This window comes from Scaptodrosophila lebanonensis, unplaced genomic scaffold (genome assembly GCF_003285725.1).
Source record: "Scaptodrosophila lebanonensis strain 11010-0011.00,11010-0021.00 unplaced genomic scaffold, SlebRS2 tig00000072-arrow-pilon, whole genome shotgun sequence".
Lineage (NCBI taxonomy): Eukaryota > Metazoa > Arthropoda > Insecta > Diptera > Drosophilidae > Scaptodrosophila > Scaptodrosophila lebanonensis.
The window spans coordinates 5,572,106-5,587,673 of record NW_022060558.1 but is presented as its reverse complement, the minus strand read 5'-3'; the positions used below and the strand labels follow the sequence as shown (position 1 = coordinate 5,587,673).

General features: G+C 39.7%; 2 protein-coding genes across 2 annotated transcripts; both read left to right on the top strand.

The window, feature by feature from the left end:
• The first annotated feature begins 3,011 nt into the window (after positions 1 to 3,011).
• Positions 3,012 to 7,788, top strand: LOC115625561 (AF4/FMR2 family member 4). Its single transcript, XM_030520655.1, has 6 exons — positions 3,012 to 3,185; positions 5,679 to 5,795; positions 5,862 to 6,135; positions 6,187 to 6,353; positions 6,422 to 6,511; positions 7,060 to 7,788. Exons 1-6 carry the CDS (start codon positions 3,012 to 3,014, stop codon positions 7,786 to 7,788), a joined length of 1,551 nt encoding a protein of 516 aa, XP_030376515.1.
• A 3-nt stretch (positions 7,789 to 7,791) lies between these two features.
• On the top strand, positions 7,792 to 8,684 carry LOC115625463. The gene is made up of 4 exons (XM_030520511.1): positions 7,792 to 7,804; positions 8,203 to 8,317; positions 8,383 to 8,418; positions 8,450 to 8,684. The coding sequence occupies exons 1-4, from the start codon at positions 7,792 to 7,794 to the stop codon at positions 8,682 to 8,684; spliced, it is 399 nt and encodes a 132-aa protein (XP_030376371.1).
• Positions 8,685 to 15,568: the final 6,884 nt, after the last annotated feature.

Sequence of the window (15,568 nt, the reverse complement as noted above, 5' to 3'; positions counted from 1 at the left end):
AATGCATTACAAAAGACATCGCTGTTAAGTCGCCTTTATAGTGGCCTTATCGTTTGAATCCACAGGGCAATTCTTTTGTGAATTCTTGATATCAATATTAATTTATAAGTTTATGAAAGCGTTTAAATTAAACAAGAGAGAACGCTACAGTCGAGCAAGCCCGACAGTGTAATACCCTGTACCCATGTAAACTTCCGTCACTGAGTTATATGCGCCCATAGCAGCAGCAAAAAGAGGAAGAAGAAGAGCGAACTTGTTGCTGCAGTTTCGTGGGGTTGTACTGGCGAGAATTTGTTTCGCTAATAACTTTTCTTAGAATTGAATAAAATTTTGAACAACAGTAGACAATTATATACAAATTATGTGTGCAAAGTTTGGTTTAGGTAGCATTTGAAATGTGGACGCTATTGACGAAATTCTGTAGCGGGGGAAGGGGGGGGGGGGGGGGGAATTAAAAAAAATAAAATAAACTCGTCCTTTCTCGGACCTAGGAGAATCTGTATGCCAACTTTGGTTATTCTAGCTTTTATAGTTTCTGAGATCCTCGCGTTCATCCAGACGGACAGACGGACGGACGGACATGTCTAGATCGATTTCTCTCGTCATGCTGATTCAGAATATATATACTTTATGGGGTCGGAGATGCTTCCTTCTGCATGTTACAAACTTTGCACAAACCTAATATACCCTTTTTACCCTACGGGTACAGGGTATAAAAAGTCTAAAGAATAGGTACTGGCGATACTGGATTACTTTTAATTCATATATCCTTAAACTAATTAAACTAATAGGAAATTTACTGAATGGCTTGGCAATATATTTCTTGCTTAATTAGCAATAAGTAAATACAGGAGAAAAGAGATAATTCTGCAGTCGAGCAAGCCCGAGGGTTTAACTTTTCTTAGAATTGACTCTGGGGAATGAAATTTGAACTTTGTACCTTCGGGTACAGGGCTTGACAACGAGAAAAACTTCTAATTTTGCAATTTTGACACACAAATTAAATCATTTCATACTCGTCTAATGTGATAAGGCTACAACGCAAAGTTTCTTCGGGATAGATATAAATCGGGAGGAGGAGTATTGATTAAAACAGACAGACGTTCATTGCGATTTAGATTCTTTTTGTCCTTCTGAAGGATGTTGCACGTCTAAACACTTAAAACAACGTACCCTCATATGTATTTTATAATAAAGAATGTGTATATCTGTAGATTTCTGTGCCCAATAAGTAAATGGATATATTTAAATTATTATAAAGGAAGAATCTCGAAATTTTGATGTCGACGATGAAGCGAATCTGTGTAAATACTTGTATGTGCTTCGGCCTATCCGCCTGACTGGTGAATGCTCGGATTTCGGAAAGCGGTAGAGTCCATACTGACAAGACTTGAAAACTTAGTTTACTTTATTTTTTGGATAAGCAGATAAGGTTCATTTCGATATATTTTAAATTTATTGGTTTTATTGGTTTAAGCCAGTCAATATGAACTATTATATAAATATCTTAAGTTTGTTTTCCATTGAATTTGTACAAGGGTTTGCATATACTCGTACATATAGAATTATATTTTAAACTGAAAATCCTCTACTAAGAGCGTTCAAAACGTCAATTCATTTTTATAAATTACAAGAGAGCTTAAAGCTCCGGCATTTAAGGAATTTTGGAAACATTTAAGCGAGCACAGACATCTTGGTAAACACACACACACGCACACATCTTGTATGCGGCAGCAACTGGCCTATCAAACAAACATTAAGCACATGCCCCAACGAAGCTATGCAACATTTCGGCCAAAGAGGCAACGGCACGACTACGACCGACCCAGTGAAATAGTTTTGGACATGGCTAAAGTCCTTCATGTTGCGCCGGGCATGGCTGGCACTGATAGCGAAATCAGGCCAAATAAATAAATGTGTGTATCTGTCTGTGTGCTTGCGTGTGTAACGGCGGGGCGGCATGGCGTAACAAACAAAAGAGTAGCAACGGCCAAATCGTTTACAGCTGTTTGCTTGCATCGCAGTGGCATTCAACGAGTTCTTGTTGTTGTGCAAACAAAACGGGACTCAAGTGGGCGTGATGGGCAGCTGCTTAAAGCCAAAGCTAGAGCATCGCTTCGACAGCTGCCACAGGGCGTATGAGTAATGTGCGCCCCACTTTGCCGTTTGTGCGGCTGAGCGGCTGTTTAAGTGAATTTCAGTTTTAGTACAGATACTAAAATATCGAGAGGTTTTTGTGGTGCTCATCCTACAGAGTCTCGGCCGACTTAGTAAACATCAACAAGTTTGCGGCACTCTCAAGAGTGGCCGCACACGGAATGCTGCAGTAGAGGTCTTCACTTTTCGCTCTCCTGCCCCTGGGCCACCCATATTTATGGCTTCAGCAACTTTCCATTTTAATGCAAGCTTAACCAACCACACGAATAAGGTCAAATCGATCGCGGCCCCATTTCAGTTACGCCAAAGATTGCCGTTGAATAAATTTATTTTATGTCCAGACCTCGTTACACGCCTGTCATCTAGAGCCTGGAAAATGTCGGCTCCAAAGCTACCGCAAGCACGGAGCTAATGGCAAACGCTTAACGGTGGAACGTGCCTAACTCGCAAATTATTTTAATGGCCCAACTCCGAGCGAGCCCAATGAGGACGCGCTGGTTACGCAAATGAAATGCAATCCTGGCCTAAGTTAACAAATAACTTCAAGGACAGGCGAGTCGAGCACGTGAACGCACACCCGTGCGCGCCTTAACCTAGGCTATAAATAGCAGCGAGGCTGCCTTGACAACCAATAACCCCGTCGTAGGCAAAAGTTGAGTAGCTGGGTTGCCTCGCGTCGCGTCTAGTCGGACTTCGGTGTCGACGCCATTGGTGCCTGGCACCGATCAGGCAGACAGTCAAAGGTTTGAGTTGTGCACGAGACCCGTTCAGTGCAGTGGCAATAGTTGAACGTAGAGTTACTTCCGCTCTCCGGGCGTATATCGCCATTGCTTTCAACATAGGACGCAGACAAGATGACGACCAGCGATGAGATGGGCACCTTCTGTCACGACCATATCCAACATCCGTTGATGTGGTGTGATGAGAAGAAGCGACTGGTCGAGCGAAAGAATGCTGAGGAGAGCTTGCGCATGTGGAGGCGTCGCAAGGCAGAGGAAGTGGCGCGCAAGGAAAAGGACAAACAGGAGGTGGGTATGCCGGGTAGTGCACTTGTTTGAAAATTCCCGATTGTACCGATACAAAACTGCGTACTATATATGTACTAGTATGTGACTCAAATACGTCTTTAATAATCCAAGAAAATGTTCACATTTGTGTTTGAGGGCTGTTTTTGATCTAAGGCTATGGATTAAACAGAGATAAAACACGGCATACAAAGTCCTTTATTTAAGTGAATCTATTTGTAACAACTCTCTGTTTGAATGATAGGAGGAAATTTCTTAACTGTGTTTTGATTTATTCATTCCACTGTACACACAACCAAATGGTTTCATTTTTTCTAGAACAAGAATTTTAATTTGGCCACAATTTTACAAAATTCTCTAGATTCTTACTAGCAACTAGCTTTTTTCGGCTGTTCGGCTCTCATTTTCCTCTACAAAGCACATTTCCCATGAATTGTATAAAGACTGTTTCGAATTTTCCCATTTGCTTCATGGTAGTACAATTCGTGAGCTTGCCATGACGTAATGAATAATGAAAAATAACCTTTAACTAACAAGATTACAAACTATTTGTGAGATGAATTAACTAACATTTTCATAAATATAAACTTAAAATAAAACAATATTTTTTAAGCAACAATCATGTATTTATGAATGCCTGAAGTGCTCAATCAAAATAGGACTGTTATTCAATGACAACAATTTAATTTACACATATTTTGTATTTTATCCAGAACACATATGTATAAGTATATATGTACACTTATGACAAAGGCATTAGTTTGTACTTGGTTTCAATACTCGTATATAATATTGATCAGTTAGATGAGAAATGAGCGGAAAAAAGTATATTCTTTGGCTAAACAGAGTAATAAATAGTCGGCTTGGTGCTCCTTTTAATTGCGAATAGTATTCATATTTCAATATTCCTTTTAAGGACTACTCAAATTAAATGCCCTAATTCCAAATTAATCTATTTAGAAAATAATTATTCATTTGAAAAGTAAAGAAAAAATGCAGTCGGGAACACTCGATAACTGAAACTTATGTCGAATTATGCTCAATATATTTACGAATTTGTTTTGTGAACTGTTTTTTCAATCTTTTTTGCTTCTGGAACACTTTCTAATCAATTCGTCCTTTCATGTTATATTTGTGGATTGATTTTTATTCTATTTACTTATGAGTGGAGTCTGCAACAAATGTATGTATTTTGAGAAAAGAAGAATCACTCTTTTTTTCAAAACAAACAAATGAGAATTTCAACTTTTGAGACATTTACCCATAGGTACTAAAAAGGAAGTCGGCTATAAGCCAATGTGTAGCTGCCCATTGAAACATACACCCACGTGCTTTCAGAGTTCAAAGACCTGTGGGTAAAGCAACATGTACTATGTCGGGCGGGAATCGGTTCAACAAACTCTTTGACAATTTCGACTGCTGTGATCAAATCAAAGTCGAAGGCAGCCGTAACTGTTTGAATAATGGGCCTTCAGTCGACTGTGGGTTGCGTGACTTCGATGTGGCTGCATATCTGGAAAATAGTCGAATCACAGCTGTGCCATTACAGGCTGCAAATGTGGGTGAAAAAATGAATGAAAAGGAAATAAAGCAGAGTCTGACGGTGCAACTATAACAACAACCTAAAAACAAGTGGCAGCAGTCAACAAACAAACAAAACGCTGGCGTCGCAGTTCGTCGAGGAGGGGTGAGGACACTCGTATGTACATACATACAAATAGTAGTTCTATATTCGGGTGCTGGTAGTCAACTGTGCGATATTCTGAATTGCCAATTTCCGTAAACAAACGGCGATGACACACAGAGGTTCTTGCTTCCTTGAAGCGCCCCTAAAATAGGCTGCACCGAAATCGATAAAGCATAAACGCTATATGACTATCAGATATGCTGACTCCAGCCGCCAACATTAGGGATGTGCTCGTGACTATTGCGGGGTCCCGATGTGTTTTGCATTGCCCTTATGATTGTAACGACGATTATTCGTCTTCTTTAGAAAACATTAAAACCCCGAGTCTAGCGCTCTTCCTAGTCATCCTGATGGCTTCTACAGAAGCCATTTCTGTTAATTAGGCCTTTTCTTATACCGCTTCACCAACTGTCTAAATCCAGAATCTATATCAATTTTTCTCCACACGCTGATCATATCTTGTCTAGCATTATTTATTATGGATATAACAAACTTAACTACCACAGCTAATATACCCTTACACTTTTCAGTAATTTTGATTAAAAAATATTAAATTAATAAAGAACAACATTTACTTAAGGCTATTTTTGATTTATTTTCTTACTTTAAATGAAATGTATTGTTGTATTTTTGCTTATATGTATTTTTATACATATATAGTATAGCAATATATAGCCGTTTTAAGCAATCAACAGTATATATTCTTGTATAAAATAACAACAATCTCAGACAGAGCTGAGATATTCTACTCCTTTCTGTTGCTCACATTCACGACATATTGCCATTTCTATAACGTTCGCACTTTGCAGTACTACGACCTGTTCCTGCAACACTGCCCGTGGGGGCGACCAGGCGGAGGTGCACCCAATGTGGATGTGCGCCGCAAGGATATCACAGCCGTAGGTCTGCATTCGACGCCAACAGTGGTAAGTGAGCCGCCAATCGCGAAAGTTGCTTTCTGGGTTATGAGTCTGTCACCCTTTTCACCTCAGACCGCCGCACATCGGATCAACTCACTGCATCCGTGCCGCTATAGCGAGCTATTCTCCACCCAAAAGAAGTGCCACAATAATCCACTGGCCGCCTACCATCATCACCATCTCCTTCACCCGACCCCGGCGCCCACAGGTGCCCGTCTAGCCCATGCACACTCCATACACCATCTGCAGGAGAGCGGGCCACGGAGCAGCACCGTGACGATTTGTGAGCGAGAGATGCCGCCAAAGCCCAACGTGAGTCTTGGGGGCACGGCCAAGAATGGTGAGAGTCTGCACATCACGCTCAAAGAACACCCCTCAATGTCATTTCGCAATAAAGGACACGTGGACATTGAGCTCCGCTACAAGCCGTCGCCTCAATGCAAGGGAAAGCCGCTGCTTGACAAGATCGTGGTCAGCGAGAGCGATCGGTGCCCCCTGCAGAGTGCACACCAGGAGAAGCTGGCATCGCAGAAAAAGAAGCTTCAGGCCAAGCTAGAAAAGCCGGTGAGCGCATTTATTACACGCATGGGGGCGTGGCACTTCTAACTGTCTGATTTATTATTTACTTGTAGCCCAGCAAAGAGCCCTGGGGAAAGGCGGGCCCGGGAGGCAAACCCTGGCGCAGTCCCAAAGAAGTAGGCAACACTTTTATGAAATCTCTGGTAAGTACTGTTGGGGAATAAATTTCATTAAGTGACAATTTAATTACGAAAAAACTGATAGAAGAGATGAGTTTGTACCTTCGAAAATAAAGCAAGTACTTGATAAAATAGGAACTACTTTCACCTACTGGTAAGGTCTATGCACGTTATCTTTGATAGAATGTGTGGTGGTTAGCCGATTTCTGTTGGACAAAATTGAACTATTATTGACATATCCATATCATATCGATTGAAAGCAGTTTCTTGTATATGCTGTCACTTCGAGAGCATTTGATCTTCATTTTGGTACCCCCACGAGAGAATCGCAGTCATCTATAATTACCTACTATTTTTCATGTCTCATCTCTCAAAACATTTTCCGATTTCCTTTTTTGAGTTAGTGCAGAGTTGAAGAGTTTTATTTCCAACAAAAAACATTAAAATTGTTGTCATTATATAAAAGGCTTTTCTTCAATAGAGGTTAATTATATCATATATTGAAGAACAAATTACCCAAATGATGGCAAAACTATAGCATTGATTACACTCTACCCTTACCTCCAATTCAGGGATGGACCAACAAGGAAATGCTAAAGGAGCTAGATCAAGACAACCCTGTGACTCCAGCAGAGAAGTCCACTTTCCGAAAATCACGCGCCCCCAAGCAGATCAAAATGCAGCGCTGTTGCGAACTCTGCACCTGCACCTGTCCCGCCATGAACAGTCCCCAAAGGGCTCTATCTAAAAAAGTGCCCCCGGCTCCTGTCTGCGGACTAGGCTCGCCACCTAAGCTGCTTCATCCACCCAAGCCCGTGAAGTTGTGTCCGCGTCTGGCTCGTCACTGCACCATAATGCCAGGACGTTCAGGTCCTTGTCCAGTAGCAAGCACAAGCACCACCACAGCTACCCCAGATGCTAGCACTGCGGCAGGGGCAGGTGGTGCTGGCGGCGGAGTGGAGCTGGTGCCGTTGCTGGCACGGAGACGGGCTATCAACCGGCCCATCAGCCTGTCCAGCACTGACGTGACAAAGCGGACTCCCTCGCATGATAGGTACGCATCCAAGCACAAGACAAAGAACAGCAAATGCAACAACAACAGCCATAGCAAATGCAAAAGCAACAGCAATAGCAATAACAACAGCAACAATAACATCAACAGCATCATTAAGAACATCAGCCACATGAAGCGGCTGCCAAAGAACTTGAATTGCAAGTTGCAGTGTTGCAGCTGCGCCTGCGGCAACAGTGCCACGGCCACGGTCTGCTGCCTCAAGCGTCTGACGTTGCACATACGCTAGATCATGACTCATGTGTGTATGTGTGTGTGAGTGTGTTGCATGCGAGTAGTAGTGTGTATGTTCTGTGCACCCAACTGTAGGTTTTAGTTTCTCATTTGCTTGCTCTGCCAAAAATTTACATTTACATCATCTGATCGGTCGCGCCAACGTTCATACGTGTAATGCTCTGACAAGAGGAATAATAACTAAATTAGCACCTTTCTGTCTGTTATTTGTATTGTTTTAATAGTCTCTCTACCACTTCTCTTGGCTCATTCTATGCGCAAAACAGCAAGAAAATATCCATTGTAATACAAGTGAAAGTATAGCAACCAAAAGAGCAAACCCAATCACCAAAATCGTATCAAAACAAACCAATTCAAGTCAAGTCAAATCAAATCAGTTCAATTTAAATAAAATCAAACTCAACAACAGCAAATTCAAAAGTCATAATACCAATCTTCTATGTATCCCCGTGCAAATCGTGTAATCGTTCAATTCAAAATCAAAACAAACCTAAATCCAAACGACTAAACGAACCACCAAACCAACGTTACCGCCCATACCCTTGTGAATTTCTGCATCAATGGCGACATCCCCATCATGAACATCTACAACAACCATCGCACCACCAACCAATCGAAATTCAACTTCAACTTTAATTTCGATTGGCAATTTCGCTCAGGATACAAACGGCCGCCGACATGCGCTATCTCCACGATTTGAATGTTCAAATATCGCAGAAACGTCGCTCGGTCAGCGTCTCCAAGCAGCTGGACCGCGACCTGTGCAACCAGCATTTCGACACATTCGAAACCTTTTGGGGACGGCCAGGCCACGGCGCTCCCATCGCCGATAAGATCAACAAACTAAAATTAGACAATTTGCTTTATGGTGTTCCCGAATCGAGCGCGTAAGGCGAATCAAACGCAGCACACTTGTACTAATAATAATAATGGATACGGAGCAGCCACCAGTCAACTGCATACACACTCATACATATATACATAGTATAATTACATATGTACAAATACTCAAATACTACACACATTGTACTACATACAAATCGAATATGGACAGCCACTAGTTAGTCAGTCAGTTAGTGCCAGGCATTGTATTGCATTTACTCGTTGTTTGTGTGCTGCAAATATTTTTCTTTGAAATCAATCGATGGCCATTGGCATTGACAGACAGGGAGGAAGGTGGTAAAGGCAAGGTCTAGGAAAATTAGTTTAGCCTTTGTTGCTGCTACTGCTGGTTGCATAAAATTTTGCCAACTTGCCGCCGTTTGTAAGTTGCACAAAGTTTAGATTAGGCAATCAGTTAGTTGACTGGCTGGAAGGGGATTAGGGGTAAGGCCTTGGGCACATCATATTTCCTCATTCTTAGTTAGCTATTTACTAAATACACCATGCAACTAAATATGTATGAATAGACATTTAAGCTTAGTTATTAAACATTGAATGATATATGTTTGTAAAAAAGAACGGTGTAAATAAATTGGATATTCAAAAACGAACTTCTTTGCTCTCTTGAATTATGGAAAATAAATGAACAGTGCATTCCAAACCACCCTCGGCGACCTATGCGTCAAAAACTGTATGTAAGCATTGAACAATGCTTTCGAAACAGTATTAGTGGAACAAATAGTATTCAGTTTATTTATAGCGTAAATAGCAACTAAAATGATCAGTTAAGCTTGAATCGCATTTGTTTGACCTTGTGAACAGCTTCCCTCAGTCCCTGTACAAATTTCTTTTGGGCACTCTATTCCGAAATAATGGAATATAACAGCAATTGTTGACAAGAGTGTATAGCACAGCTGGCTCTGGCCAGTTGGTTACTAAGCTAATGGTCATTCGTCTCTTAATTAAAGTAATATGTACAATCAGGTTCTCTGGCTATATGACATAGGGATTTTAGGGATATTAGGGTCTTACCAAGAAATTTTGTGTTTGTGTTTGTGTTATCGGTGCGAAAATGAGCTTCGAACAAAGAGCCAACATTAAATTTTGTTTTAAAATTGGTAAAACTTTTACGAAAACATTTCAATTAATGGAACAAGTTTATGGCGATGATTGCCTATCCCGTAGCATAGTGCACGAGTGGTTTCAACGTTTTTTAAGTGGTCGTAAGGACATAAATGACTATCAACATGTGGGCCAATCAAAATTCGTGATCACCGAAAATTCCATCGAAACTGTGCGTGAATTCATCAAAAATCTGCCGAAATTGATGGAAATGGAATTAAACATCTCCAAAACATCGATTTATCGCATTTTGTGTGCACGGTTTGTTCCGCACAAATTGACTGACGACCATAAATTGCTCTCATCGATCGACGCTCGTGACCGATTATTTGACCAAAAATCACATTTTAACCATTAATTACTCGCCGTATTCACCTGATATGGCACCGTGCGACTTGTACCTTTTCGGAAAAATGCATTTGCCCATGAAAGGAAAGCGGTATGCAGACGTAGAGGCCATTCAAAAGGCTTGCACCGGCATACTGGCGGCCATACCGGCCAACGAGCTAAAACACTCGTTCGACATGCTTTTGGATCGTGCAAAAAGCTGTATTGAAGCAGAAGGAGACTATTTTGAATAAAATAAATTGATTTTGCCGAAAAAACCATTTGTTCTGTTTTTTTTTTAAAGTCCTGTTTACTTTGGAACACACCTTGTATATACATATGTGCGTACATATACAAAAACCGTTAACCCTTGCAGAATAAATAAAAGTGAAGAGATGCCAATAAATGTACTAGAATGTACACAGGTTTAATTTTGGGCATTTAATGATTTGAAATTGACAAAGTTTTATCAAAACTTTTAAGAAGTAGGTAACATTTTTTTAAAAGACAGGTCAGAAATGGTAGAGATACGTTACGTTCTTGCTTTTCTTGGTTAATATAATAATATTAAGGTGTTTCCAAAAAATATCTATAATTTATAGGCATAGGCGTTATATTAATAGGTTATACATTTTGTGACTTGCATTTTTGTTGAGTGATCAAATTTTTACATTTATAATTATAGCCTGTACCCAAAGGTTAAAAGGCTATACCAGTTTTGTGCGAATGTATGTAACACACAGAAGGAAGCGTGGCAGACCCCACAAAGTATATATATTATTGATCAGGATAACAAGACAAGTCGATATAGCTATGTCCGTCTGTCCGTCCGTCTGTCTGTATGAACGCAAGGATCTCAGAAAGTATAAAAGCTAGAATAACCAAACTTGGTATACAGATTCTCCTGAGACCGAGAAAGGACGAGTTTGTTCATTTTTCCCGATGCACTCCCACTCCTCCCCTATTCGTTATTTTCTTTAACTCCCGTAATTCTTGGAATTTTGAACTAAAATTTGGTAGACACATCCAGTTCGTGATTATATATCCGTATACCATTATGATATGTTGATCAGAAAGAAAGTTATAGCCATATAACCAGGCCCTATGCACACATAGATTTTAGATATCGTCAAACATAAATATGCCGGTTCTTATAGAACACAAAACCATAATGTAAGTATTTAGCAGTGAACAGTACTTCCAAAACTGCGCATACTATGAGTACTGTAAGGGCTATTTACTGCATTGCAATAATTAACTAGCGCCCTAGGATAGGCTAAGGATTTTTACGCTTCAACGAAAAAAAAAATCGAAAAAACTTAAATAACCAAAAGCAACGGGTTCATGTCAAATCGGCGGGAAGGCACTGCACATATTTAGACACGTTACGATTTGTTGGGCCGGATAAGCACCGCTTAGAAAGACACCTGACACAAATTCAGAGACATTACCTATGCATACACAAGGGACTTAAGGGAGCACACGCAAATGCAAACAAAAACACGCACAGCTGACACCCAAAAGTACATCGAAGCGCAAAACCTGACAAGCACACCAAACCGGGGGCAGCTGTAGACCCACAGATGTCGAGTCACGTTTGTGCCATTTATTATTTTAGTTGAATTACCAACACAGATATTTTACACACTCGTCAATGAAACAACACGTATTGGATGTAAAACGTCTGAATATACATATGTATTTAAGCCCTGGCTAGGTACGAGCATATATACACTTTGAGCTGGGTTGTAGCATGATTATGCATATTTCATTTGCTCAGCGAGCTCAGGTGGTATATTGAAAATATTGAATACAAATATGAAGCTTTTTGAGAGTTTGATTTTGCTGTTTACGTTTATACATACATATGATCCAAAGAACAATTTATTAAATTTTTACGAAATTGTTATGTGCATATTATATGCTTTACATACATCCTAGTAATTCCAAAGATATGGCAGAGATCAGATCAAAGAAACGTCGATACAATGGAGCCAATAATTCACCCAACACACACAAACTTACCTTCTGATAATGCTAGCCATACATTTTTATCCATATTAATGATAAAAAGGTCTGGATATATAGATATACATATAAAGCTGAAAAGTGCGGCTTGGGTCTCGAACGAACTTAGCGTACCATGTCTGTACCTAATCTTTCATTAGAAAGTATTTTTTCATAGAGGTAAAGAAAGATAGATCAAACTTGTATGTATGGACGATCAGATTAAAAACAAGTGGATTTAAATAGAGGCGTTATCCGTTACAATATTAAATATTAAAATATTTCAGACAAAAGCGTCCTAAGCAACTGCATGTTAGTGTTACAAATATAGGGTCCAATACCATTTATAAATTTCTTATTCCATGCACACACACCTATACTTCCAAAATGAGTTACCTGAAACCAAATCGAATGGTTTTATTTTGATACTTTACGTTGGAAAACAGAACTCAAATGCTTCAAATTCGCCAACGAAGTTATGCCTAGAAAGTTGCCCAACTTTTCCTTTTTGCTGACGCTTCATTTGATGAAATTAAATTCTTTTGAACTTTTTAACCAGAGTCTTGTCAGCTCCTTTAATGAATAAATTATACTGAAATTAAGAATTTATGTAAATATGTCCATTTGGAGCAATTCCTGAGTGGGAAGTGTGTCGTGTGGGTTTTTCTTTTAAAAACATACTTCTTATGAGCCCACAAAAGTACACGCATCCTAAAGTGCCAAAACGAAAAGGCTAATTACACACGCACCCGCAAACACACACACATCCACATGCATATTAAGAGCATAGACGGGCCACGGCTACAGCCGAGAAGCCGCTCAAAGCTAATGATGATGACTTTGGACCTCAACGAGTTGGAAAATAGACGAAACCCAAGTTAGGCCCGAGAACAGGGCCGAGAAAAACAAAAAGAAAATATTTGCGTAAAGCAACAACAAACAGAGGTTAAGCGTTTTCAACCGTCTAGGCCAGCTCACATGTTCACGCTGCATATGTAAATATGTATATACATACATACATACATATATACTTATGTATGTGTATCTGTTTATATATTTGTGAGGGGCAGCCCATTGAAGCGTACAGCGTTGGCCCAAAAGGCAGACGACGAAGTTAAAGGCAAGAGGCAAAGAAATGGAGACTCTTTGATGTTCGCGAGTAAAAAACAAAACAAACGAAAAAGGAAAAGCAACTTTGTATGCATTAAATTTTTATCAGAACTTACGGACTTTAAAGTGCAACAAATCTGCCAACTGCAGAGCCCAGCGGATTTTACGGCACATTTGACTAAATACTCATTAGGCGAGATATTTAGTTTTGGTTTTCGCTTCGCTCTAAATGTTGGTATTAGTGTTGGTCGAAGTTGAATTCGATGTGCAGCGGACATTTTCAATTAAAATGGAAAAACTTTTCAAATATTTGCCAGCCAACACTGGAAATTGCATTCTATATATGAAGGCTTATATACTTATATACATTTAAAAGTACACATACAATCGCCTTTTGTAACGGGTATAGACAATAGCCCATTAGTGTAGGCGAGGTGGTGGGTGTAAGATTGAGAGCGCACGCTATTATGTTCCGGCTCGGGCTCGTCGGCTAATGGGTGGTGTTCGATGACTCTCAAATCTTACGGCCTTTTAATTAGCTTATTATTTAAAAACAAAGCGTGCTATCGGAAAAGCCATAAAAATCGGTAAGTTGACACAAATAGGACAAAAAAGAAAGCTGGGTTTGCAGATCACAGGACACAAGTGGACACACCTTTGGTATTCCTCTGTTGACGTTGAGGAAGTATTGGCCCACCCATCCTTGGTCATTCATATCCCAAAACAATTATGCGAATGACCCCTTCAGACCTCTACATGCTGCGGCTAGCGGAAATCATAAGACCGAAAAATTTAAGCAATCATTATAATGTTTTTATTAAAAACTAAATTCATTGAACACACTGTCTTTTCGAAGTTCCATATATAACCTAACTTTATCCAACGGCAAGTTAAAACTAGTTTTCAAGTCTTTCGCATTAACTTTTACGACGAAATCGAGCCTATGAACATTTCTAATTAAATATCTAATAGTAACAAGAAAGGAATGCTAAAGTCGAGCAGGCTCAACTCTTAAATACCCTGTACCACCCCACAAAAAAGTAATTAAATAAATAAATTAATTTAATTAAATTAATTAACTAAATTAATTTAATTAATTAACTAAATATTAACTAATTAAATATAAAATATTCCATGCATGCATACATACATTTACAATTACATCAGAATCGTGTCTATGCGTGTTTGTGTACTTGTACATATGTATGTATGTGTGCATTGAGCCTGGTTATATGGCTATAACTTTCTTTCCGATCATTCTATCATAATGAGACTTGGTATACGGTTATATAATTACTAACCTAATGTGACTACCAAATTTTAGTTCAAAATTCCAAGAATTACGGGAGTTATAGAAAATCGTTAATAGGGGGGGAGTGGGGGGGTGGATCAGAAAAAATGAACAAACTCGTCCTTTCTCGGTCTCAGGAGAATCTGTATACCAAGTTTGGTTATTCTAGCTCTTATACTTTCGGAGATCCTTGCGTTCATACAGACAGACGGACAGACAGACGGACAGACAGACGGACAGACAGACGGACAGACAGACGGACAGACAGACGGACAGACGGACATGGCTATATCGACTCGGCTTGTCATGCTGATCAAGAATATATATACTTTGTGGGGTCTACCAAGCCTCCTTCTGTGTGTTCCATGTGCACTCGCACTAAACTAATATACCCTTGTACCCTTTGGGTACAGGGTATAAAAAAATATATATATATAAGTAGGTATAGCAAAGTGAGTAGAGCAATTGGCGTGGCTGTAAGAAAAGGTTATTTATATTCAAATATTAAAGAAATTAGGGTAAGAAAATATAAACAAATATTTGAATTATATAAATTCATGCATTTTCCCCTTTTGGGATGTTTATGTGCGTGCCGATAATAGGAGAATTATGAAACAAAAGCCAAGAATTGGCATAAAGGCGTTAAGTTTGTTTTTATGCCTAGCAGGCAAGCCTGTGTTCCAATTGAACAGCTGATCACTTCCGTACGCATGCACGCAAGTAAGTATGAAAAATAAAAATTAAAACGGCTGTACTTACAGTTTTTGTCCAACGTCGAAAGATCTTTCGGGGGGGACGCGCTGTGTGGGCTCACCGCTGCTTGCATGCATAATTTTTGGTACTAAAGTTTATTTACTGGGTGGGCTTTAACTTGTTATACCCTGTACCCGTAGGGTAAAAAGGGTATATTAGGTTTGTGCAAAGTATGTAACATACAGAAGGAAGCATCTCCGACCCCATAAAGTATATATATTCTTGATCAGCATGACGAGAGAAATCGATCTAGACATGTCCGTCCGTCCGTCCGTCTGTCCGT

Excerpts from the sequence above, each read along its gene's own strand:
- LOC115625463 (XM_030520511.1), top strand. Across the intron at positions 8,318-8,382 it reads CTAAACGAACCACCAAACCA|AACAACCATCGCACCACCAA; the intron begins ACGTTACCGCCC and ends ATGAACATCTAC. Across the intron at positions 8,419-8,449 it reads CCAACCAATCGAAATTCAAC|CAGGATACAAACGGCCGCCG; the intron begins TTCAACTTTAAT and ends GGCAATTTCGCT.
- LOC115625561 (XM_030520655.1), top strand. The coding sequence starts at position 3,012 with ATGACGACCAGCGATGAGATGGGCACCTTCTGTCACGACCATATCCAA. Across the intron at positions 6,354-6,421 it reads AGGCCAAGCTAGAAAAGCCG|CCCAGCAAAGAGCCCTGGGG; the intron begins GTGAGCGCATTT and ends ATTTACTTGTAG. Across the intron at positions 6,512-7,059 it reads ACACTTTTATGAAATCTCTG|GGATGGACCAACAAGGAAAT; the intron begins GTAAGTACTGTT and ends CCTCCAATTCAG.